Source organism: Hevea brasiliensis, chromosome 15 (assembly GCF_030052815.1).
Source record: "Hevea brasiliensis isolate MT/VB/25A 57/8 chromosome 15, ASM3005281v1, whole genome shotgun sequence".
NCBI classification, from domain to species: domain Eukaryota; kingdom Viridiplantae; phylum Streptophyta; class Magnoliopsida; order Malpighiales; family Euphorbiaceae; genus Hevea; species Hevea brasiliensis.
In genome coordinates, this window is record NC_079507.1 from 65,654,058 (window position 1) to 65,678,342 (window position 24,285).

Below are 24,285 nucleotides of genomic sequence, written 5' to 3' on the forward strand. Positions count from 1 at the left end.
AATTAAATTGATTTTGGCCTAAAATCCTTTTATTTTATGTTTAAAAAATTATAATATTGTTGGAAATGCATGAGAGTAAACCTTGAAAATCCACATTGAATACAAAAAAAGACAAAAATAAGGCAGCAACTGGTCTGCGCTCCGGCAAATGCTATATAGGACTGGGCCATTACCATCAAAATCCAGGTTTAGGCACATAGTGATGGTGGTGAAGTGGGCCGACGTCTTTGTTCACTTATTAGGAATCCTTGAAACCTAGGCCCAGTTGGGTGGGGATTTACTAAATTTAAATCCCTGACTTTTACCAAATATAATATATGTTTAGTAATGCGTTCCGCCACAATTAATTGCAGGAACCACTGTTAGTAATGGCCGCCGCAGTCGAGCAATTGTGTCCATAAAGATGCACCTGGTTTTCCAACTAATTTGTAATGAACGCAATAAGTTAACTTGGGTTTCTTATTTTTATTTTTATTTTTTTTCTTTTTGGCAATGATTAGTAGCTAGATCTTTACATGGCATCCAATTTTCTGTTAGGTGAGTTAATCATCATATTTGCTGGAACTCTACCATCCCCTGGGCCAGAATTTTATACACAATACTTTCTGAGGTTATTTTCTTTTAAAATTTTGAATGGTTCATTACTTGATTTGTTAATCACACTGATTAAATAAATTAAAAAATTATAGAGTATATCTGATTTATTAAAAAATAATATATTAAATACTTACATAAAAATAATATACCATAAAATTAGAAAGATTATGAAAAAATGACTCAAAATCTTATCGCATTTTAAAAACCTTCACCCAAATTAAAAATTCTTACCCTACTTTCAGAAAAACCTTCCACCAAACAAATTGATGGTGGATCCACCAAAATAGTAGTTCAATTATCATACTATTTAGCTAAGAAATCCGATTCTCTAAGATATGTGACTGTATATTCATAATTAAATTTATAAAATTAGAGTTTAGTCTACTAGTCGAAGTCCATAATTAAGAAACACTTGTATGTTTGTGAATTATAAATTAAAAAAAAAATAATAATAATAAGAAAAGGAGCCTTGACAATAAAGCTGAACATTTGATTAACCAAATCAAAATAAATTGAATTTCTAACCGACTAAAATTTCTAGTAATTCAAAAATAGTAGTTGAATCAAATCATAATTTAATGAAAATTTGAATATAATCAAATTAAAATATTCATTTCGATTACTTAATTTAATTTAAATAATTAAAAAATGTATATACAATTTATATATTATTTAATATTAATTATTAAATTAATAATAAAAAATAATTATGTATTATCAAATAATTATTTCAAATTTAATACCATTAATAAAAGTAATTTTAAAATAATATTATAATTTACATTATTAATTAAAGAAATCTGATTATTAATTTTCGATTACCGTTTTAAAAATAATTGAAGTGATTCATAATAAAAAAACCAAAATTTTTAAAAAATATTAGTTGAACTGGATTAATAATGAAATATTTTTATTAGAATAATTTTTTTCTTTTTTTTGGTTATTATGGAATAAGATAGTCCGAAGGTCTCCAACAGCAGGAAGATTCCTTAACTTGGTAACCACTCAAGCAAGAACAACACAAGAAGCCAAATTCATAAGAAGTTTGGCAATAGCAGGTATTGTTTGGACCATTGGAAATAATTCTGTTTTTTTTTTTTTTAAATAAGAAATTCCACAGGATGTGGCAGTAATATTTCCATTTGATCTTCAAGATAATGATGTTCAATGATTAAAAGGGTATGCCTCAGCACATGCTACAAAAAAGAAGAGGCATCTAATGACATTTACACATGCCATGGCTCAACTCCATATTCATATACATATTCTCTCTGACGTATCCCTTTCTCTTTAGGGCCCATTTCCCTAAACTACGGGTGGCGTAGCTACCTCCTCCCTCTCTGTATGCCTCTCACATCACTTTCCTCATGGCTTGTGAATTGTGTATTGTATTAATATGAGATTTTTTTTTTCTAAATTTGATCATCACGAATTCAACTTTCCCCATCGGTTCATTTAAACTTGACTCACAAATGACATGCATAAAGTGGGAGATAACATGCAAATTAATCAAATGAAATTAGGAAAAAAAAGAGGTGAACATGAAGTAATTATGGGATTGATGCTAAAAGCAAATAATAATGTTTCATTTAGGTAAAAACTAATTATTATTAAATTGCAGAAAAACCTTTTAGGTGGATTCCCATGGGGAGCCAATTGGGTTGCACTATCTTTAAGAAGTTGGTAATCTATCCGTTCAATAGAGTTACAGTTCCAAAACTATGATTGCCGTTGCCCATCATCCTTCCTGGCTACTGACCTCTCACTTCTTAATTCTATGGCCCACGCTTTCAGGATTTTGGATTTGCCACTCAGTGCAACTGCAGATATATCAACTGTGTTACTGCATGGTTGGTCCATCTCTCGCGGACACATATACACGATCAAATCGATGTGTTGTACGAATCAATTATATATGCATATACTTATATATAAGTGATTATTTAGTTTCATATAAAGTAATTTAATATAATTTAATAATTAATTAATTAAAATGTATTAACTTAAAAAAATATCTCACATAAAAAAATATATATATAATATTTTTTTAAAAAAATCTAATACATAATATTTAATAAATCTAAATATGTTCCTATGATTTTTTAATAAAATTTTTAATAAAACTTACCACATATAATTTATCTAGTAGATTTTTTAAAAATATTATATGTTTTTTACATAAAGAAATTTACTTTTTTTTAAGTTCATAAATTTTTTATAATTAATTATTTATGAAAAAATATCAATTTATAAAAATTCCATAAAATAAATTGTAAAATTTTATTAAATTATCTTATTTTTTTATAACAAAATAATTTTACTTCATAATAAAATCAAATAATTATAGAATATATATTGTTTATGTATAATTAAATAATATTTAGACTATATATTCCAATTAATTTATCAGATGGACCCGAGGGTACCATGCCTCCAAGTCCCAACAACTCCTATTAATATTTGTTACGCCCTTCAATGAATTTGCTTTCAAATTTTTTGTATTTAAGAATATAGTTTTTTTTTATATTTAAATGAATATAATTAAATAATTTTAATCTAATTCAAAATTATAAATGGTTAATTAAATCTTAATATACTTTATTAAAATTATTATACTATAGTAATATATATCCATTTTAGCTTGTATTAATTATTATTCTTAATTTTTATTAACTTTTAATGAAATTTTTATTTAAATTATAAAAATGTTAATTAATTTTATATATTTATCACTAAAATAATTTTTTTTTTATTTCAATTGATTTCTTTTATTAATAAAAATGATCAGATTAAATAAATCAATTTTTTTGTTCAGCCATTATCTTTAACAGTAATGTCAAACTAAAATGAAGTAACACGTTTAAATTTGCTAAATTGCCGATAAGTGTAATTCACTAGTGAGGCGAGTAAAATAATAAATTTGTAATTATTGAAATAATGACTTAATAATTAAATATTTATTTTATTATATAAAAATCAAATACTTAATTTTCATTATCTTTATTCTTTAAATATGTTGATTCAGCAATAAAAATTTTAGGAACCTTCCCATAAGTTGCAATTTCGAATTTTATTGTAATCAAAGGAGTTGCATCTTACACACATCAATATATATATTTTACGATCTATAAAAAATTAATTATTTCAGAAATTTTAATTATTTTCTAATAATATTTTTAGAGCCTAATGAATTTTATCATTATATTTAATAATTATTTTATATAATTTTTAATTTTTAAACTTTCAAAATATTTGGTGAGTTGAATAATTGGAGCAACCTTTTCAAAGAAAAAAAAAAAAAAAAAAAAAAAACGAACTAGACTCCGACGTGGTAGAGGATTAGGTTCAAAATTTTTGCCGTTTCTTCTTGTTGACTTATCCAACATATTTTCCCTTTGCTTTTGGCCTTTGCCGCTTTCCCCCTAATATGCTCGGGCCACGTTACCGTTATGATTAATCTCCTCTCAATTAAAATATTAAACCTTGATATGCAATTTTATATCTCAAATTACCTTTTTGCCCTCTTACAAAGATTATATCAATTACATATTCCAATTTAAATTTTATTAATAACAAATCCTTAATATTTTGCATTTAAAAAAGTTAAATACTTTAGTTTATTAAATTAATATAAAATGGATAAAGTTTTTTTTTTCCTTGAAATTTTGACTTCGACCTTACTTATTGTGTCCACTCTTTTTAGGACCTCCATTATTCTTGTTTGTGCTTTTGACTTCTTTTTAATGCAAAAGAATTAGCAAAGCAAAACCTATTTTCATACCCATACTAAATAAAAATATTAAAATTCACATAATTAAGGGTATCATTGTCAATTGGTTTTCATGTATTTAAACTTCCCTCCATTATATGCAACGTCTCAATCAACAAAACCTTGACTTACAAATATCTTATCATGTGACAACCTCAAGGTCATGCACATAATTTAAATTCGAATGCAATATAATATAAATATAGATCCCTAGTGGCTCAATCAAATTGAAAATGGTCCAAGGACAAACGGCACAAATTCCCTATCCCTTTCGGCATGTTTGTATCCAACCACAATAGCCACAAATTCATTTATATGTAAATACATGCTAAAAGAGATTGGAATATGCCCTTCTTTTGTGAGGTATTCACTATCCTACCAAAAAAGTGCTTTACTATGCATATAATTACTGAGAAAGTGCTCAATGGGACCACACACATTTTCACCATGCAATATGGTCCATACTAAAAATCATGGTTTTAGTGCTTGGTAAAATTTATTAAAGGGAATGGCCCCATGAGATCTAAAGTGTTAGGCATCAATTAATCATGTAATTATATGTGAAAAAAAAATTAAAAATACGGAGGCTCTAATTAGATAAGTAAAGCATATTGAGTTATAAGATAAAAAGAAAAAAAAATGGATAGACCTAAACTGACTTGAGGGATAGTAGTACAATATGACCTATAAGCATTACATATTTTTTAAAATTTAACCTAAAATCGTTTAGAGTGGAGAAAGACAATCTATATAGCTGACCTCAACAAATTTTTAGGATAAAGGTTTAGTTGAGTTGAGTTAAGTTGAATTAGGTTGATGGATTGTGGGTCTTTTACCTAATTTGTGTTGAAATTCATACTAATTTTAAAATCATGTAGTGCCAAAGCCATACTTGGTGTTAAAGATAATTAGGGATTGTTTGACATTACTGTTAAAATTACAATTGAGAGAATCACTTTTTAATATATATTAGTTAAAGAGTATTAAAAAATAATTTAAAATTAAATTTAATAAGTTTTAAGTATAAGAATATTAAAATAATAAAATAATTTTTTCAGACTGATTTTTTCTACAACATTTAAAATAATATTTTTATTCAAAAAAGCAGTTTTAACTTTTAAATTTAATACCAAACAAGTACTTAGTTATAGTTAACAAATAATTATAACTCTGTACTATTTAAGTACAAATGATAATGATAAAATTTATATTATTAAATTAACCTTTTTTTTCCTATAACATGGTAATATTATAAGCCCGTTTAATTTATACATTATATGAAATACATATCTCTTTCATTCAATTAAGTATAATATTAGAAGATTCATAAATGAATTCTACATTTACAATATTAATTCAAAAATTTAACTCGGTCAATCAAATAGAAAACAATCGTATTTGCCAAATGGATATTAATGACTAGGATTTATATTAAATTTTAATTTTGTTAGACATGTTTAAACGTTCAATTATATGAATGTATAAAATTTTGTAACCACTTGATATGGGTGATGAGTATAGAGTTGTAAAATAGAGAATAAATAAATTAGAGATTCACTAAAATATTTTTAGTGAAGACTATGTGCTCAAGTTGGAGATTATACTATTATCTCATATCAACTTTAAACGTTAGAGGATTTTCATTAATAATATTCTGATGAAACTTTAACTCATTTATTCTTTATTTTACAAGTACATATACATTATTCTTATGGATAACGAGAAAAATTTATTGCTTTTTAATTTCTATTTTCTTTAAATGTTTATGTCTCTTTTCAACAATATCAACATGAAACAATCAAACATCGTTTTTTTTTTTTCATATTTGGCATAAGAAAATTTCATAAAATTTATTATCATTGTGCCATGCATTTTGCTTCTTGATAGAGTTACTATCGTGTAAAATATGAAAAAGTTATTCTTGATAAACACGTACTAAATGAATTCTTTATTTTAAGCCTTTGGTGCCTTCAACTCAAACAACAATTTGTTACATATTTGTCGTTTGTACATTATAAAAAAGAAGCATATATAGATATTATGGAACTTTAATGTTTTCTTAAATACAATGCTATTTAATTTGCTATTATATTCTTGTTTTTAAAAAAATCACCACAGATTACATACATTATACAACTAATCATCCTAAGTTTAACTGCAACAACAAATAATTACATCATTGCTATTAGGATCTCAATTTACTCATGGATCATAGGTAATTAGTTATAATGATTTGGTCAAAAGCAAACTTTATTAACATTTTCTTTAAAATTATTCAGATTATATTTAAATCAAATTTTTTATATAATACCAAGTTATTTTTTTTTATTTATTAAAAACTGATTATTCAAGTCTGGACTCAAAGATTTATGAGACACAAGTTTCATGCTAACTTGATCCTAGAAATTAAACTTTAATTAATAATATAGATAATAAAATTATTTATTAATCAGGCTAACTATCGAAATTAAATTTAACGGTAAAGGGTCTATTTTCCAAATAGCAACTCATCCTAATTTGCAAGAAAGTTTAACAAATATGGGTTGTTATATAAATAAAGGAGTCTTGGTGGGCTGGATATGACAATAAATCTTCCAAAATCCAAACAGTCATTAAAGGGCATAACGGGAATTTAGCATGAAAATTCAAAAAATAGTAAAGGTGTAATATAATTTGAAATTAAGGAAAAAAAAAAAAACCCAAAGCTTAATGCAGAAAAGAGAGAAAACCTCGACTTTCCATATTAGCAGCTCAGCCTTCTCAGCTTTTTACAGGGTTCCAGACTGCTTGCATTGCTCTCATCAAGCTAAGCATTCTATTTTTCTTTCCAAAGAATTCCTTTTTTTTTTTTTTTAAATAAATATATATTTTATTTTTTTCCCTAATCAGATCTAGACCGTTTCACAAGTAACGAATTCGCCAACTCACCACCTAACCTTAAAATTTGAATTTCTGCAAAAGCAACAACAATAGCGAAAGCAGAAGAAGCAGAAGCTGAATTCTGTTTTAGCAAAACGGAAAACAGAAACCCCTTTTCTTTTTTCTTCTCCCTCGACCCCTAAACCACCAAAACTAGCTTGGTTTTTTTACTATCTATCTGTGTAAGTTTCGTTGTTCGTCTTAACAACCTTTGCACTCTCTTTTAACCAAGCTTGTCACTGAGTTTTTTTTTTTGGTTCGTGCAACGGCGGAAACAGAAACAACCACAACATTTCCTTTTTTCTTCTCTACCTGTCCTGCAATTTTTAACCATAGAGTTCTGTAATTCTTATCGTAATTCGTTTTTTCGGGGACTGGTTTGGAGAGGCAGCGTAGCGTGGCGTCGCGTCCATTGAGACACCATTTTTTTGGGGTTATGAAATTGTAAGTGTAGTTGGCAAGGATATTTTGATTGCAATTTAGGGTTTTTGGCTGTGTTTTTGTCTCTTTTATCTTCTTAAGCCCCAATTTTGAGTTTTTAGAGGCACACTGAGTTTTTTTCTTGCAATTTGTGCACCTTCTTCTTCCTCCTCTCCCCTCTCCTCCCCCCACAACACAAATTTTTGTCGAAGTTTGGAACAGAAGGGTTTCTTTCTAAGCTGCGTTTGCATGGCATTGTGTGTGTGTGTGTGTGGGAGAGAATTGTAATTTTTTCAACCTTTTGGCAACTGTGGCAAAATTTGGTTTTTGTTAACTTGTCTCGCTTTGAATTAATTAAGGGATTTTTTTTTGCTCTCTCTGTATTTTCCCTCATATATTGGCGTTTTTGAAATCAAGTTTCCACTTTTTATCAGTAATTGATTGCGGGTATGTCCCATGGTTGTAAAGTTTCCTTCTTTGTAAACCAGTCTTGAGGTGTTGAGAAAAGTTGCGAGTGTAAAGTTTTTAACAATTTGATCGAGATTAGGTATTCGAAGCTGTTTATGCATTTGTTAATTTTTATTATTTCACAGTGTGTTGTTATTGGGTAGCAAATTTCTGAGTTTGTGGAATAAGTTTGTTTGCGAATTCATATTTGAAAATTGTCTCATTTCAGGGTTTTGTAATTGAAGGAATAAATTGCAATAAAAATGATGTTGTCTGCGTCACCGGCAGCGGTGGCAAGGAGCTCATTGGAGGAGATGCTGGACTCGCTGCGGCAGCGAGATGAGGCCTTGGAGAAGTCCAAAGACCTGCCGCCTGCTTTGCCAGCTCGGCCCACCTCAAGGGCACGACTTCCCTCTGCGCGGCACTCACTGCCCACAGACTTCAAGGTAGATGCCAATGGCCAACTGGAGAGCAAAGTGGAAATTGAAATTAATAAAGGAAAGGAGGATACAAAGAGGAAGGGGAAGCAATTAGGGTGCAAGACAGGAAGTTTTGGAAGCAAGAAGATGAAGAAAGATCAGAATTGTGTGGATTCAAATCCTTATGCAGAGGAGAAGAACAAGCCAGCAAAGGGGCCTGTTATTAGTTCAATGCCAAACATAGAAGAGCCAGAGTGGGATGGCAACATTGGTTATTTTATCAAGAAGGTAATTATAGATAAAAAAAAATGGTATATTGTAATACCAATTTTGCTTTTTTCCTTCTGATATACTTGTTTTTTTTTTTTTTTTGTTTTATATCATTGCTAGGTGGATTGTTTTACGTTGTAATTCAGTTGCTGGAGTGCCTAGAGATAAATCTGGCCCAGTAGTTTTTGCTGGAATAAGAATGCTGATGTATTTTAGGTTTGATTTAGTTACTTTAGGTTTTGGATTTTAGGGCAGAAGTTGAAATTTCAGGATTTGGACTTTCTACTAGGATTGCTAATCCTTCGATGCCTCTGAATTGCAATAGAAGATGTTTAACATGGAGAACAGGTTTTCTTATATATGGTTATACTCGTTGGTAGAATAACCTTGAAAATGTGAATGTATTTTATAATAATGATTGATGGGCTAGTGCAGGTTATTGCTACGGGGTACATGTTAGAAAAGTTATATTGTGGGATGAGTGGATAAATATTAGTGAACATAAATTAAATTGGAGGGTGAAATATAGGTGAAATATTTAGAGGGGTTAGGTTTTGTTATTCACAATATCAATAAGTGATATTGTTTCCTTAATAGTTTTGCTTGTGCACATTATTTTGTTCCACAAGAAGCATTTTTGTTATTGTTCATGGATATGTTTTATTTGGTGAAAGTTGGCACAAATGAAATTTCATTTATCATGGGAGAATTTTCTTCCAGAAACTACGTATCTGGTGTCAGCTCCCAAATGGTCGTTGGGGTTCAGGAAATATACAATCAACTTCTAGGGATGAAGCAGTTGTTTCGTTTTCAGCTGGAAATGTAAGCTCCTTTTTTGTCTGAATTTTTTTTAAACATCTTTCAATTACTTGTGCCGGTGGAGTCTAACTGCAAGTAATGTTGTTTCATTTTTATAGTTTGTAAAGGTGTCTACAGCAGACCTCTTGCCTGCAAACCCAGATATCCTTGAAGGCGTAGATGATCTTATAAAGCTTAGTTATTTGAATGAGCCATCAGTTCTTTACAATCTTAAATATCGATATTCTCAGGATAAGATTTATGTAAGCTTAATGGAAACCTTTTGCTCATACCATGTCCTTGTTAATAAGATTTCTGTCTTATCTCAGCTCCTCTTTCACCAATTCTTTTGATCATTTCCGCAGAGCAAAGCAGGGCCAGTTTTAATTGCCATAAATCCCTTCAAAGCTGTTCCATTTTATGGAAATGAAGTTGCCAAAGCATACAAGCAGAAGCTTATGGATAGTCCTCATGTTTATGCTATAGTGGACACTGCTTACAATGAGATGATGAGAGGTGAATGAATCCATTGTTTATTTTTTCCTTCTGCATTTGAAGTTAGTATTATTTCTGAGGCCCTTCTTTCTCTTTGCATTTTTTTTGGGTGATTACAATCGACAGATGAAAAAAACCAATCCATAATCATAAGGTTAGCTTTGGTTTCTTTCTTTTTGTATTTTTGAGCTTCTCTTTTTGTCCCTTATGTTCTATTATATTGGGTCTTTACTCCTTGAACTCCTTTTTAATGTTTCTAAAACAATTGGATACTTGTGTAGCTATAATTTATTTATTTTTTTTAAATCTTACCTACAGTGGTGAAAGTGGAGCTGGGAAAACTGAGACAGCAAAGCATGCAATGCAATACTTGGCAACTCTGGGTGGTGGCACTAGTGGCATAGAGCATGAGATTCTTCAGACCAACTGCATACTTGAAGCATTCGGAAATGCAAAAACATCCAGGAATGGCAACTCCAGTAGATTTGTAAGTTGCTATTACTTGTTTGAACTTCATTGGATAAGTTGCTCCTGGATTTGTCACTTTTACACTTTGCTCTACACTTTTTTCTTTTGGTGCAGGGGAAGCTGATTGAGATTCATTTCAGCATAATGGGGAAGATATGTGGTGCTAAAATTCAGACTTGTAAGTATGTTTAGGTTGTTATTAGTGTGCAGTTTTATGATGTCTGTGTAACTGATCTGACTCAATTTTTCTATGTTATACATATGCAAATGCTGATTCTCCTATGATAATTGTGCATAGTTCTGCTAGAAAAGGTAAATTTTTTACTTCTGAATTTTATATTGGAACTTAAGTTTTCATCATCTTTGACTTAAGAACTTATTATTTCACCTTTAAGCAGTCAAGAGTAGTTCAGCTGGCCAAGGGTGAAAGATCATACCATATATTTTACCAACTTTGTGCTGGTGCTCCATCAATTCTTAGAGGTAATTATTTCATGAATGATGAAGAATCCATCAAAGTTTCAAATATTTTTTTATCATAAGTAACCTTTTTTCGTCTGATGTTCTTACATTTGCCTTGCATTTTATGGAGTAAAAAGAGACTAAAAAACTAGTAGTATTGACATCATGTTGCTAAGACCCTTAGAATGAATCTCTACTGCCTTCTACAGACCTTGAGAATGTTTTACTGCTTAAATTCCTCTCAGGTTTTCCTGATGTTCCAGTCATTTCAACTGTCTTGACATGTTAATTGATTCTATTATTGGTTAACCCTTGTAGATTATGTGTTTCTGTGGTGTTGTTTCTATCATTCATTAGTAATATGCTCTCATGTGGTTTAAAGGCTGATATGGAACTGTAACATACAGCATTCATTTTTGAGCTTTAGCTTTATGACAGCTACCTCTTCCTTGAAAAGCTAAAACTATTGATTGATCCATCTTAACTTCTGTGTGCTTTCTTTCTCCCTCTCCTCCCCCCTGTCCATTCCTCTTTCCTCTTTGCAGAGAGATTGAACGTTAAAATGGCTAGCGAGTACAACTATCTTAACCAGAGTGAGTGCTTGGTAATTGATGGTGTCAATGATGCCCTGAACTTTCATAAGCTTATGGTAAGCAACAAAATTAAGTGTTCAATGCTACTATCTATATGGTAAAAGCCCCATTTTTACTTCATTTTTATTTCGTGGCCCTAAGGATGATATGCTTTCTTCTGTTTTTGCTGGGCTGTTTTCACAACTCTCCAGGAAGCCTTAGACATTATTCAAATTTACAAAGCTGATCAGGAGCAGATATTTTCAATGCTTGCTGCAATATTATGGCTTGGAAACATATCATTTCAAGTGATTGACAACGAAAATCATGTGGAGGTGTTGGCTGATGAAGGTAAAATCCATAATGTTATGCTTTGGATGGTGCCTCTTTTAATACATATTTTGTGTTAGCCTTCTATCTTGTCAGCTTTGATTGTCTGATTGTAATTGCCTCAAGTTTATTATCTGGGCATAAACAAAAGCAAATATCTGTTAGTGATTTTGTTGAGCAGTGATAGAGAGGTGGAACCATATTTGTTTATGGCATGTGTTTAATATGTGTGCAGCGTGCAATTTTATTTTAAGAAATGAAAGCTAGTAGAATTTGGTTACTGTCAGTAGAGTTAGTGTTCAATCACTGATTGAAAGGAGTAGAGTTAGACGAAGTATAACCTCTGAATGTTGTGATGGCAATTTGAATGAACTTAATCAGAAGTGTGTTGCACCTCTTAAAATTATGATGGTGAAATAGTTTTTTACATGATAGAATGGGCTTGCATATGTAGTGAAACAACCAATCAGGTGAATGAGTAGAATATCTTACATCTACTACTGTGATTAGACATGCATCATAGGATATACATGTAGCCAGTGTTACGCTTATGACATGGAGCTTTCATTGAAGTATTACTGATTTTATCATTATGACTTTGCAGCTATAGCAACTGCTGGCAGGCTGATGGGTTGTAATATCCAGGACTTGACACTTGCTTTATCAACCCATAAAATTCGATGTGGAAAGGATGATATTGTTAAAAAATTGACATTCCGGCAGGTATATTTTTCTTTTTAAAATATAAAATTACTATCTGTTTCTGTACACCTATCATATATTTGTAAACTATTTGTCAAACGTTTGCTTTTATTTATAGTTTTTAATTTTTTTGTATTCAGGCAATTGATAGAAGAGATGCATTGGCAAAGTTTATCTATGCAAGCTTGTTTGATTGGCTTATGGATCAAATCAACAAGTCACTTGAAGTGGGCAAAATGTGTACTGGGAGATCCATAAATATCCTTGATATTTATGGTTTTGAGTCATTTAAGGTATACAAGTGATGTCTCTGTTTGGTAATGCTTTAGGGGCTGTACACTTGTATCTTTAGTGATATGAGCTCTTCAAATTTTCAGAATAATAGCTTTGAACAATTTTGCATAAATTATGCAAATGAAAGGCTGCAGCAGCATTTCAACAGGCATCTATTTAAACTTGAACAGGAGGTAAGCATCCTAGATCTTTAGCGGCATTAGTTTTGCCTGATGCATGTTGCAATGAAGGCAACTTTCTAGGATTCTTCTTGCTTACAATGATGAAAACAATCATTTACTTTCAATGTCTCATTATCATATCATATGCATGGATATCCTCTTTTGTTTCTGTAAATTCTGAAGTCAAAATTGCTGCCTTATATTTTCTTCAGTTAATGTGAAATGCATATAATTTGCTGTCCTTAGAAATATTAAATATCAAATTAAGATGTAGTCTAAAATAAACTAAATATTATATATAGCTGCAAGGCTTATGACTCTGCATGGGCATGGCGATGAATGTGATAACATTGCTTGAAACTCCTCTTTATTGAAACATGTTATTATTGTCTTTTCATGATGGAAGAAAAGCCAGAGTCCAGGGCTATAAGGTTTTCTAGTCAACCCAATTGATTTTCATAAGCCCCTGTTTTGCCAAACTTATCAAGCTTGACATCCTCATTTTCTCTGACATAAATTCTCACCTCTTTGGATGTTTTTAGTCTTCTACTGGTTAAATTTTCTGTAATTGTTATCGTGATCTGATTGTCTAGACAGTCAAAGTTATAATTTCTTAATAATTTCAGGATTATGAAGGGGATGGGATTGATTGGACTAAAGTTGATTTTGCTGACAACCAAGAATGCTTAAACCTCTTTGAGAAGGTATTTCAGTGGATTCACGTTTCTGTATTGTTTACGTGCAGCTTTGCGTTATTAAGTTGTTTGGGTTCTCTGTTTTGTTTTATTTACATATGACTATCTCAATTACATTGGGCATATATAGACCAATTTTAATATAATTTTGATTTATGTGCCATATCCTACGAACAATTCAGCAATTGTATGATATTTTATTTTGGATGCTATCAGCTGATGCATTTTTTGCTTTATTTAGATTTCTTGGTCTTTAAAATCAGAATGTTTGCTGTTATGCTTAAAATGTTCACTCCTCCCCTCCATTGTGTTGATTTATGCAGAAACCTTTGGGGTTACTATCTTTGTTGGATGAGGAATCAAATTTCCCCAATGCCACTGATTTGACTTTTGCCAATAAGCTTAAGCAGCACTTGAGCAGTAGTCCTCACTTTAAAACTGAAAGAGGGAGGGCTTTTGCCATTCATCATTATGCTGGAGAGGTCAGTTATGCTCTTTGTTTGAGGAAGTTTGAATTTTTTTTCCCCATCTGATTGAACTCTTAAAGTCAGTTTGGCAACTTTGACAATTAGCACTTTTGCTCATTGTTGAATATTATAGATGAAATCAAAGCATATGGTGGAACATGTAATTTTTTAAGGGAATTTATGGTACCTCCACCATTTCTTTTTGTGTATGTGTATTTGGTTTAAACCTGAATACCACCAATTCTATAAAGAACTACAAGTTCTACAATAATGTTAGATAACTTGATAAGTTTCTTCTTCTTAAGTATCAGTTAAGTAGAGAATCTTAACAGTGTACATGCCTTGGGGATTGTCTCAAACAAGGTATGATTTTATTAGCTTATGCAATAAAGCTACAATGATGAAACTCAGAACAACTATAGTAATTTGTGTTTAATAGTGGCTGGATTTGATGCTAACATTTAAAAGATAAATCCTTAACATGATTGCTCCTTTTCTGTCCTTATCCATGTCTTCGTTCTTTAAATCTTAGTATTGGAGACACATAAATTCTTCTATGCAAAATGCTGTAGAATATTGGTTTCATATTAGGCTAGCTTGCAATATATTTGGTAGCAGCATGGCTATTGTTTACAGTTACAGAAAGTATGCTGCTTTGAAACAATATTCCATTCTCTGGGCCTATCTTAGTCCTATTTGATTCAAGCATGGTTAATGAACTGTTAATCTGAATATTCTAATATATATATGTGTGTGTGTGTGTGTGTGTGATCTTATTAACATTCAGAGTTTGATCAGGTTGTATATGATACAAATGGCTTTCTGGAAAAGAACAGAGATCCACTGCACTCTGATTTCTTGCAACTACTATCATCATGCAGTTGCCAATTGCCGCAGTTGTTTGTCTCCAGAATGTCTAATCAATCCCAGTATCTGAAATTTACAAGTTCATTATGCCAATCTGGTGGATTGGAATCCTCAACGCAAAGTGTTGGTACTAAGTTCAAGGTAGATAAGTATGACAGAGTGTTTACATCTACTCATGCGTAGGAATGATAGACTTCAGATCAGATATGCAGATATCAAAACTAGGCAATTTTATCAAACTATCATGTGACTTATGTGATGAATTTGGAGAATCAACTTTGTTTTGAAAATAATATCATCCCTGGAAGTATAAAGGGTACAAAATGATATTATCATCTCAATACTTTGTTCGTCATTTATTCAAGAGCATACCCTGTTTTTAGTGCAAAATTTTTTTCTCTGGACAGCGAATCATCTTTTTCTGATATCACGTTGAGCAAAACCTTGAGGGGGTACATTTTATGCTTGTAGGGCCAACTATTCAAACTAATGCGCCAGCTGGAGAATACCACATCTCACTTCATTCGCTGCATAAAACCAAATACTAAGCAGCTTCCTGGAGTCTATGAAGACGATCTTGTCTTACAACAACTTCGATGTTGTGGAGTTTTGGAGGTGGTTAGGATTTCGAGATCTGGGTATCCTACTCGAATAACTCATCAAGACTTCGCACGAAGGTACAGGATAACATACTCCTTACATTCTCTGCTAGTTCATTTTCCTTTTTGATTAGTGGTTAGTGAATTCTTATTATAAACTTGCACACAATTTAGGTATGGCTTCCTACTCTGGGAGACAAATGTATCTCAGGATCCATTAAGCATATCAGTTGCTGTTCTACAACAATTCAATGCAGCGCCTGAAACGTATCAAGTTGGTTATACCAAAGTGTTTCTTCGAACGGGCCAGGTGTGTAACCATATTTTACAACAGTTTCAAATATGCAGTTCTTAGGTATTTTTGTGAGGCATCTGGTTGATATTGATGATTTGATGTCTACTTTGGTTTTAGTGTCCAGAAGTTGTTACTTCAATTTTAAGTAGGTGTATGGAATTTAGTTGTAAGGATCTTTTGCAACTGTCAATAGTAATTCAAATGGCTGTGCAATTTTCATCATCCTACTTATTAGAATAAGACAAACCTCTTGCTTTGTCTTTTTAGCATGAGTTGTTATACATGATTATTACTCCCTCAGTCCCATAAAGATAAGCTTACTTTCTTTTTTCACCTGCCATGAATTATAGTCCATTTTCTATATTGGAATAGTAGTTTATTTATTAATTTACTTTATGCCCCTATTTAATATGCAATAAAAAATAAAATTCATTAGTTCCAATAATAATTTTGTAACATGAGTTATTTATTTTTAATGGAGCAATATGAGTGGAGGGTATATTAGGAAAAGGTTAAACAAAATCTATTGCTTTACTATATTAACTACATTTTCTTAAACTATGAAAATAGAAGCCTATCTTTGTGGGACAGTAGTAATAATAATTAGTAGCTGCCATATTATTTAATGCGATAAATGTGTTATTTTGCTAATTGCTGTATGTAATTAAGTAGGTGTATGGAATTTAGTTGTAAGGATCTTTTGCAACTGTCAATAGTAATTCAAATGGCTGTGCAATTTTCATCATCCTACTTATTAGAATAAGACAAAACTCTTGCTTTGTCTTTTTAACATGTATTGTTATACATGATTATTACTCCCTCAGTCCCATAAAGATGAGCTTACTTTCTTTTTTCACCTGCCATGAATTATAGTCCATTTTCTATATTGGAATAGTAGTTTATTTATTAATTTACTTTATGCCCCTATTTAATATGCAATAAAAAATAAAATTCATTAGTTCCAATAATAATTTTGTAACATGAATTATTTATTTTTAATGGAGCAATATGAGTGGAGGGTATATTAGGAAAAGGTTAAACAAAATCTATTGCTTTACTATATTAATTACATTTTCTTAAACTATGAAAATAGAAGCCTATCTTTGTGGGACAGTAGTAATAATAATTAGTAGCTGCCATATTATTTAATGCGATAAATGTATTATTTTGCTAATTGCTGTATGTAAAACTCACCAATTATTATCTTGAAATAACCTAATCATGATTTAAGGAAAAAAGTAAGAGGAGTTCGTTGCGATGCTAGACTTTGCATGCTATTGTTATCAGAAAATTTAACTTGTAAAGAAGCTCAGTAAAGCTTCTTGGTCAAATTAAAAAACTATATTCTCAATTAGATTGACAAAACAAAAAAGGGTATTCTTTTTCTATTTATGATTCTTAGTAGATCTATTAATTAATAAAGAGGCATATAAAATCTTTTGTTCTTGTGGAGTGTTGTTTCAATTTAGTGGTCTGTAGATCTCTTTGCGTAAGAGTGGGCCAATATTTTCTGCATGATAAGTTTCATGGGCTTAATTTTGGGGAAAAAAGGTTTTAAAAATAGAATGTGCTTTTACACAATAACTTATAATCACAAAATGGTAAAGTTTTATGGATGTGGCTCTTTACAAGTTTGAGAATGGGCTAAATCTGGGCTTGAAGTTTATTGAGTTCTGAATTTCTGATAATAGACCAATCTCAAGTAGCACCAAGACAAATACAAATTCTCAAAACTAAATTATGGTGAGCCTAATACATATCTCATTTCAGCTTCACTCGGTTTATTATGTAAGCCCTAATGCAATAAATTGACCTTTCTATTGATGCTGATGTCTTTTTAAGAAGTAGCCATTCGTCTGAACTCTTTTGGTACCTGCTTTCGTTTCTCTTCATTTGTTCACAATTCTATGTTCAACATTAATATTTTGAATGTGAGGCTGAAATCAAAGTAGGAGGGAAGGCAATTATAATCCCACAAGTAACACGTATATCTTGAGAATTAAAACCTGCTGGCTTGATGCTTAGATTTGGAAATTGAGTCAACATTTTGCTTTAGGCTTGTTATAAGATCATGATTATCAGTCTTTATCTTGTGTTTCTGGATCACAGATTGCTAAATTGGAGGAGCAGAGAAAGCAAGTTCTGCAAGGCATACTTGGGCTCCAAAAATGTTTCCGTGGCTTCCTAGCTCGTCGTGATCTAAATGAAGTGAAAAAAGGAGCGACAATATTACAGTCATGTAATGCAGTTATTTTTTATATTTATGATAGTATTTGGTTGGGATGTTTTGCTCTCTATGGTGGATCTTACATTTTCAATATTGATTTGGTCTGTTGTATACTAATTGCACAATCTCATTCTAGTAACTTTTTGTTGTTCCTCGCTGATATTTTGCTTACATACATGTTTTGGTGGGTTTAGGTGCAACTTTTTATGATGATTTACTTGTATCCTAATGGATATGAATTTTTTCAGTATTCTATGATTTTAAATTCATTTATTTTATTTACATTTGAGATGCAGTTGTCCGTGGTGAAAATGCCCGAAGGAAGTATAAATGTATGCCAAAGAGTTGCACAGTTAGTGCTTCCCTCACAGTTGATATTGATAATCACCTGGTGGCAATTATATACTTACAGTCTGGTAAAAAAGTTGTCCTATTGCTAATTTTAACACATATTATGGTGTGCAGTATTTTTATGATTCTCCTTATGCAGCAATCCGTGGTTGGTTGGCTCAGAAGCAATTACGTGACAAGTATAAATTGAAGAACTTAAGTCATGAGAATCCAAATTCTAAACGAAAGCTAGGAAAAAAGATTTCAGAAGTGAAGGTACTCTCCTTGATTATTAGTTATCAAGAAATCATTATCATTGTTGAAAGTAATAATTATTCACTACAGCTTTGACATGCATAACCTAGAAAACTCTTGCATATTGTTGGCACCTTGACAAATTCTGGTTTATAGCAGACCTTGCTTTACTTTAGTCGTGTTTCCTGCTCTGTTGTTAATTTCAGACCCAGAATGCCTGGATTTATTAAAGATTATGATTCTCATGATGGAAGTGGTTTTTTTTCCCCCCTTCTTTTTTTCATTTAAAACGCTGATAAATAACTTTTGGAATATTATTCTTTCCTATCAAGAGGAAAATTGTCTCTGCTTCAACATGACTTGATACTTCCAATTACAATTTAGATAATAGAGGAAGAGGCAGAAAGGTTTTTCAATGTTGGCCAGCTTAAGTGATCAAACCATTGTTGATTATGACATTTCTGTTTCATTATTACAAAATACTAATTTCTCCATTCCTTTTTCTTTTCTTGATGAAAGTGAAATTCCTGGGGTCTCATTATGTTTGCATAGATTTTGTTGAGTAATACCTGCAAGTTTATGGATTCTGTTTGTGTGTTTCTATTGCTGTTCATTTCATTTGTGATCTGTTGGCTGGATGCTACCTTGACTGAGTGGTACATAGATGAAGAATTTTGAAATTCTAGGAATTTATAGACATATTCAGGTGTGAATTAGGTATTATATTCACCGATAGAGATTTGCTTCAGCATATTTTGGTCATGTTTCCTTGGTATGTTGGGAAATATGATTTAAATTTGTTAGACACAAAGTTGTCTGTTGGGATTAGTTTAAAATGAAAAGCTATTTGTTTCCTCGCGTATTTTCTGGGCATCTGTAGTATGTAATATGTGACATTCATAATGCATCACATACAATCTTTTCTAAACTTAATAAATGCTACGATACTCGGACTTGTCCCTTAGCCATGCCATACTCGTGTCGACACGACACGGGAAACGACATGGAACATGTGTCTGACATGCCTTTAGAAAGTTGGACATGCCTATTAAGAGAGACAAGATGAAGAGAGTGCTTACTACAACACAAAACAAAAAGATGATAACAATTATGTCTTTCTTTGCGAGATGGACATGCATCCTTAGCCCTCTACAGTAGCGCCAACGGCGAGAAAGAAACAAACTTCAATGGCAGATTCATAGTTATCAAATTCGCTACATCTCCTTTAGTTTTGCGATTTGGTTCGTGCGTCCCAATTCACGGGACGTTTGCGTTCCAATTCGTTAGGGAACGCGATCTGATTTGCCAAAATGAGTGAACCATAAATAAAAAAAAATTGCAGGAAAAGATGGCGAGGATTTAAGGAGGATGAGAATAAGAAGAGGAAAGAGGAGGAGGTGGAATCGAGAAGAAGATGAAGCAGTGGCAAATCATAAAAAATTACAGATAAAATGGCAAGATCAAAGTAGGAGGAGAAGCCCTCAAAAAGAATAGAGCATCTGAAGAAGACGACGTTGAAACCAAGAAAAAGTAAGAACGTAAAGAGAGAAAGGAATCCACCTTTCAGTTGCCCCTTTAAATTATTAAACTATAGCTGGCACATATAAAACAATAACTACAGCCGTAATTACTTGTAATGCTACTTTAATATTTATAATTAATAAGGATATGTACTTCTATCAGTTCTTTTATCACCGCGGAATGTTAATTCCTTTTTTAATTTTTATTTTACTTTTCTAAATTAATTTCTTTTACATTTTAATTTTTTAAGAATGAAATTTATTATTAAATTTCATTTTTTTGTCAAATTTAATTATTAAACTAACCTATTTAGCTATTGAACTTTTAAAATTATTAAAATTAATTAAAAAATATACAAAGTACGAGATAATAAGATATAAAAATTAAAAAAATTAAAAAGATTTTTAATTTTCACTCAACCAACCCAAGATATTATTTAAACGTACCATGTCCTCAAAGAGCGAACCGATTAATAAATATAGTCTTTTATATAATTTTATATCTTTTATTTTATTTTATTTGCGTAACGTAGACGAGTACCCATGTCTAAATTTGGATTCATATCCAAACACCGGTGTCTAAATTTGGATCTATATCCGAGCAACCGTGTCTAAATTTGGATCCATATCCCCATATTTTCTATTTAGGAAGTTTACTTGTCCAACACATGGATATGTATCCATGTCCGACATCCATACCTAAGTCTGAGTAACATAGAATAAATGTCGTGCCAAATAACTGGGTCATCCGGTTATTGACCATCTTTGGCCTGCCTATTTGAAATGCTTTTTCTGATCTTTGGATGTATGGAATTGATTGAGAATAAGGTAGGATTATTTTGTTCATGATAATGAAGCAAGCAGCATCGGATTTAAAGTCATTATTTGCAGGAACACCCTAGCAACTGTGATATAGAACTTACATTTGCCTTGATGAATATTTTTGTCCTTACTTTTTATGTGTATTTAAATAGAGCTAAGAAGTCGGCTTCTCCTTGTTGACCAGGTCATACCACAAGAGCAAGTTGAGATTCAGACTTCGATTTTGGCAGAACTTCAAAGGAGGGTCACTAAAGCAGAAGTAGCTCTAGTGCAAAAGGAAGAGGAAAATGCTGCATTGCGGGAGCAATTACAACTGTTTGAAAGACGATGGGCAGAATATGAGGGAAAGATGAAAACAATGGAAGAAACATGGCAAATGCAGATGGAATCATTGCAAGTGAGTTTTCTTGTTAATATGTTGCCTTTGTTTTGTTCTTTATATACACAAAAAGGGACAAAAACAGAGAACTGGGGAGAAATTAATCAAATTTTGATGGCTGCAGCTCATATGTTCAAACTGACTTTATATGTAATAACAATGACCTTCTACTAATTTAAAAAAAAAAAAAAAAGCCTAATGCACCCTATTTTCTTGCTGTTTATCTTCCTGTGAGCATCTTTACCAAATACCAAGTAAAAGAGCATACCTTCATTAGGTAGAGAATAATAGGGTTGGCTTCATAATTATAATATATTTTATTTTCTAGAGTTTTATAACAAGAATTTCAGTATACTGTGTGGAATTGCCAACTTTACATGGATTTTTGATAATGCACCTTGAGTTGAACCATTAGACATGTCCTTAGTGAGGCTAGCTACTTGAACTATAGAAGGAAAAAAAGGACAGTTCATTTTTTATTTTTATCATTGATAAGAGATACTGCCCGCAAATGAGAACTAGTTTTAAGTAGGGCATCAGTGAATCATTTCACTAGAATAGTGGTGGTAGGTGTTTTGACCTTCCAGAGATCATAAAAAAGAAAAGGTGATCCAGTGCACGAAGCATCCCACAGTATCATCACTATTAAAATTAGCCAACAGAATGCTGATGACTTTTTGTTGGTCAGTAGATCTAGGATCACCATAGAATGGAGACATTGCAGTGAGTAGTTATCATCTTCGTCAGTTAGAAGGTGGCTTGCGTACCTCTTTATTTGCTTGCCATTAAATGGCATAGTATTATTGGGCTGCATCATGGTTCAAATCCAGTCATTTATAGTCATTTAGTTAACACGGAAGGATTTTAAGGGTTAAGATGGGATTGTAATGTGAAAGGAACAAGTGTACCAATAAACTTAACAAGCTGATCCGAGAATGTTTTAACTAGAGAGACCTGAGAACTTGGCCTTAACTGTAAATCTTATTTGCAACAGTGTCATTACTTTCTGGTTATCAAATGCTAAAAGTGGCAGAGTGCCGTTGGTTAATGGACATAATTAGATAGGATTTTCCTTAAATATGCCAAAGCAGATGGTTGGTCAGCTTTTTAGTCCTTGGTGTGGCCTTCATGGCATTTATTTGAGGCTAGTTGTAGTGCATGATTAACATAAAATTTTATGAGTTTGATCTCCCAACGAATAAAAGTAGTACCTTTTATTTGCTCACATTTGACCAAATGACTTATAGTTAAAGCCTGAGAATAGAGCAATGAAATTGGATCTAACGGTGAAGTTTACTAGTGATTGGATTCAGGTGTTGGTCTCTGTCATCTAATCTAAGGAGATGAAAACCTGTCTGCCACCCATGTCATTATTCATCCTTCCCCTATTACCCACCTCATATGTTGAGGACTATAATATTGTGTTGGTTCCACTGTTTGTTAAAAGCTTTAGATATCTGACGTGTAGTTGAATGTAAATATGCTTCTCTGTATATGCATTCTTGTACATGATATGATAGTTGGCTTAATGTATATATTTTTTTAGATTTCTAAATGTCTTCATTGTAATTTCATTGCCAGACAAGCCTGGTTGCAGCCAGAAAAAGTCTTGCTGCTGATAACACTACTGGTCAACATGGAAGACTTGATTCTTTTGCATCACCTCGGTATTATGATTCTGAGGATAATGTTTCCTCAGGACTTCGAACTCCTGGTGGAAGCACACCCAACAAAATGTCTCTTGCCATTCATGATGGAAGAGTAGGGAGAGAGACTAATGGCTCTATAAATGCAATCAGCATTCTTGCAAAGGAATTTGAGCAACAGAGACAAAATTTTGATGATAATGCCAAAGCACTAGCTGAGGTTAAAGCAGCACAACCTGCTTCTTCTGATGCAGAACTTAGAAAACTGAAATTAAGATTCGAGACATGGAAGAAAGACTACAAGGTAAGATTACGAGAGACAAAGGCGAGGCTTAACAAACTTGGGCATGGAGAAATTGAAAGAAGAACTCGAAAATGGTGGGGAAAGATAGGGTCAAAAGGATTTCAACGTTCTTCCCATACATGATTATCATTTTTCACTTGGGGTGGGAATGGGAATGGGGAGATAAGGGGTGGAGGCAGCTCAAGGAATGCATGAGAAATGATGTTACGAAATCATCACTTACTTTCCCCATTGTGAAGCGGTTGCATTGCTTTTGAAAGCTCCCGCAATTGATCCATGTTGTGAAGGTAGCTTAGTAAGAGAAAATGTATTTATGTATCCACCAAATTGTAGATCGATGAAGGATTGATGATCATGTATAGTTAGGTTTGTCCGAGAGATTTCTGCCGCACTCTCTCTCTCTCTCTCTCTCTCTCTCTCTCTCTCTCTCTCTCTCTCTCTTCATACTAGGCTAGGCAATTTGTATATATTCTGTTGTCATAGATGTAATGAGACATACTTGGTAGTCCACCAAGCATGCAAATGTGAAATGAAATTGTAGTACCAAGCATACGGTTTGGAGAACGATTGTAGCAATGTTAAAATTGATGCCATATAATGATTCCAGATATGTTGTCTTCTAGATATTTTCTTTATCTTCAGCAGAATATTACCTATCCCATGATAGCGTTTTGGTAGCACCAATTTCATATCATGTTTTCTTGCCAATGATAGTCGAGTAATTGGCCCCTCCCTCCCGGCCCGCTCCCCTGATGG

The 24,285-nt window shown here is 32.0% G+C and overlaps 1 protein-coding gene across 2 annotated transcripts; it reads left to right on the forward strand.

Moving 5' to 3' along the window:
- Window positions 1–7,067: 7,067 nt before the first annotated feature.
- LOC110643764 (myosin-2) lies at window positions 7,068–24,139 on the forward strand. Of its 2 annotated transcripts, none has more exons than XM_058136598.1 (25): window positions 7,068–7,729; window positions 8,382–8,859; window positions 9,562–9,663; window positions 9,759–9,902; window positions 10,005–10,155; window positions 10,261–10,288; window positions 10,453–10,621; window positions 10,717–10,780; window positions 10,901–10,914; window positions 11,001–11,085; window positions 11,610–11,713; window positions 11,849–11,987; window positions 12,571–12,689; window positions 12,809–12,961; window positions 13,046–13,135; window positions 13,750–13,827; window positions 14,142–14,300; window positions 15,084–15,293; window positions 15,624–15,829; window positions 15,926–16,061; window positions 18,156–18,285; window positions 18,570–18,689; window positions 18,764–18,879; window positions 21,385–21,597; window positions 23,161–24,139. In XM_058136598.1, exons 2-25 carry the CDS (start codon window positions 8,416–8,418, stop codon window positions 23,650–23,652), a joined length of 3,666 nt encoding a protein of 1,221 aa, XP_057992581.1. In that variant the 5' UTR covers window positions 7,068–7,729; window positions 8,382–8,415; the 3' UTR covers window positions 23,653–24,139. The 2 variants fall into 2 exon arrangements, with proteins under 2 accessions (XP_057992581.1, XP_057992582.1); XM_058136599.1 differs by lacking the exon at window positions 7,068–7,729 and adding an exon at window positions 7,933–8,252.
- Window positions 24,140–24,285: the final 146 nt, after the last annotated feature.

What these genes read in the sequence shown, in the direction of transcription:
- LOC110643764 (XM_058136598.1), top strand. Translation starts at nt 8,416, where the DNA reads ATGATGTTGTCTGCGTCACCGGCAGCGGTGGCAAGGAGCTCATTGGAG. An exon ending in TGCTCCATCAATTCTTAGAG is followed by an intron (nt 11,086 to 11,609) that starts GTAATTATTTCA and finishes TCCTCTTTGCAG; the next exon opens with AGAGATTGAACGTTAAAATG. An exon ending in GGAGGTGTTGGCTGATGAAG is followed by an intron (nt 11,988 to 12,570) that starts GTAAAATCCATA and finishes ATGACTTTGCAG; the next exon opens with CTATAGCAACTGCTGGCAGG.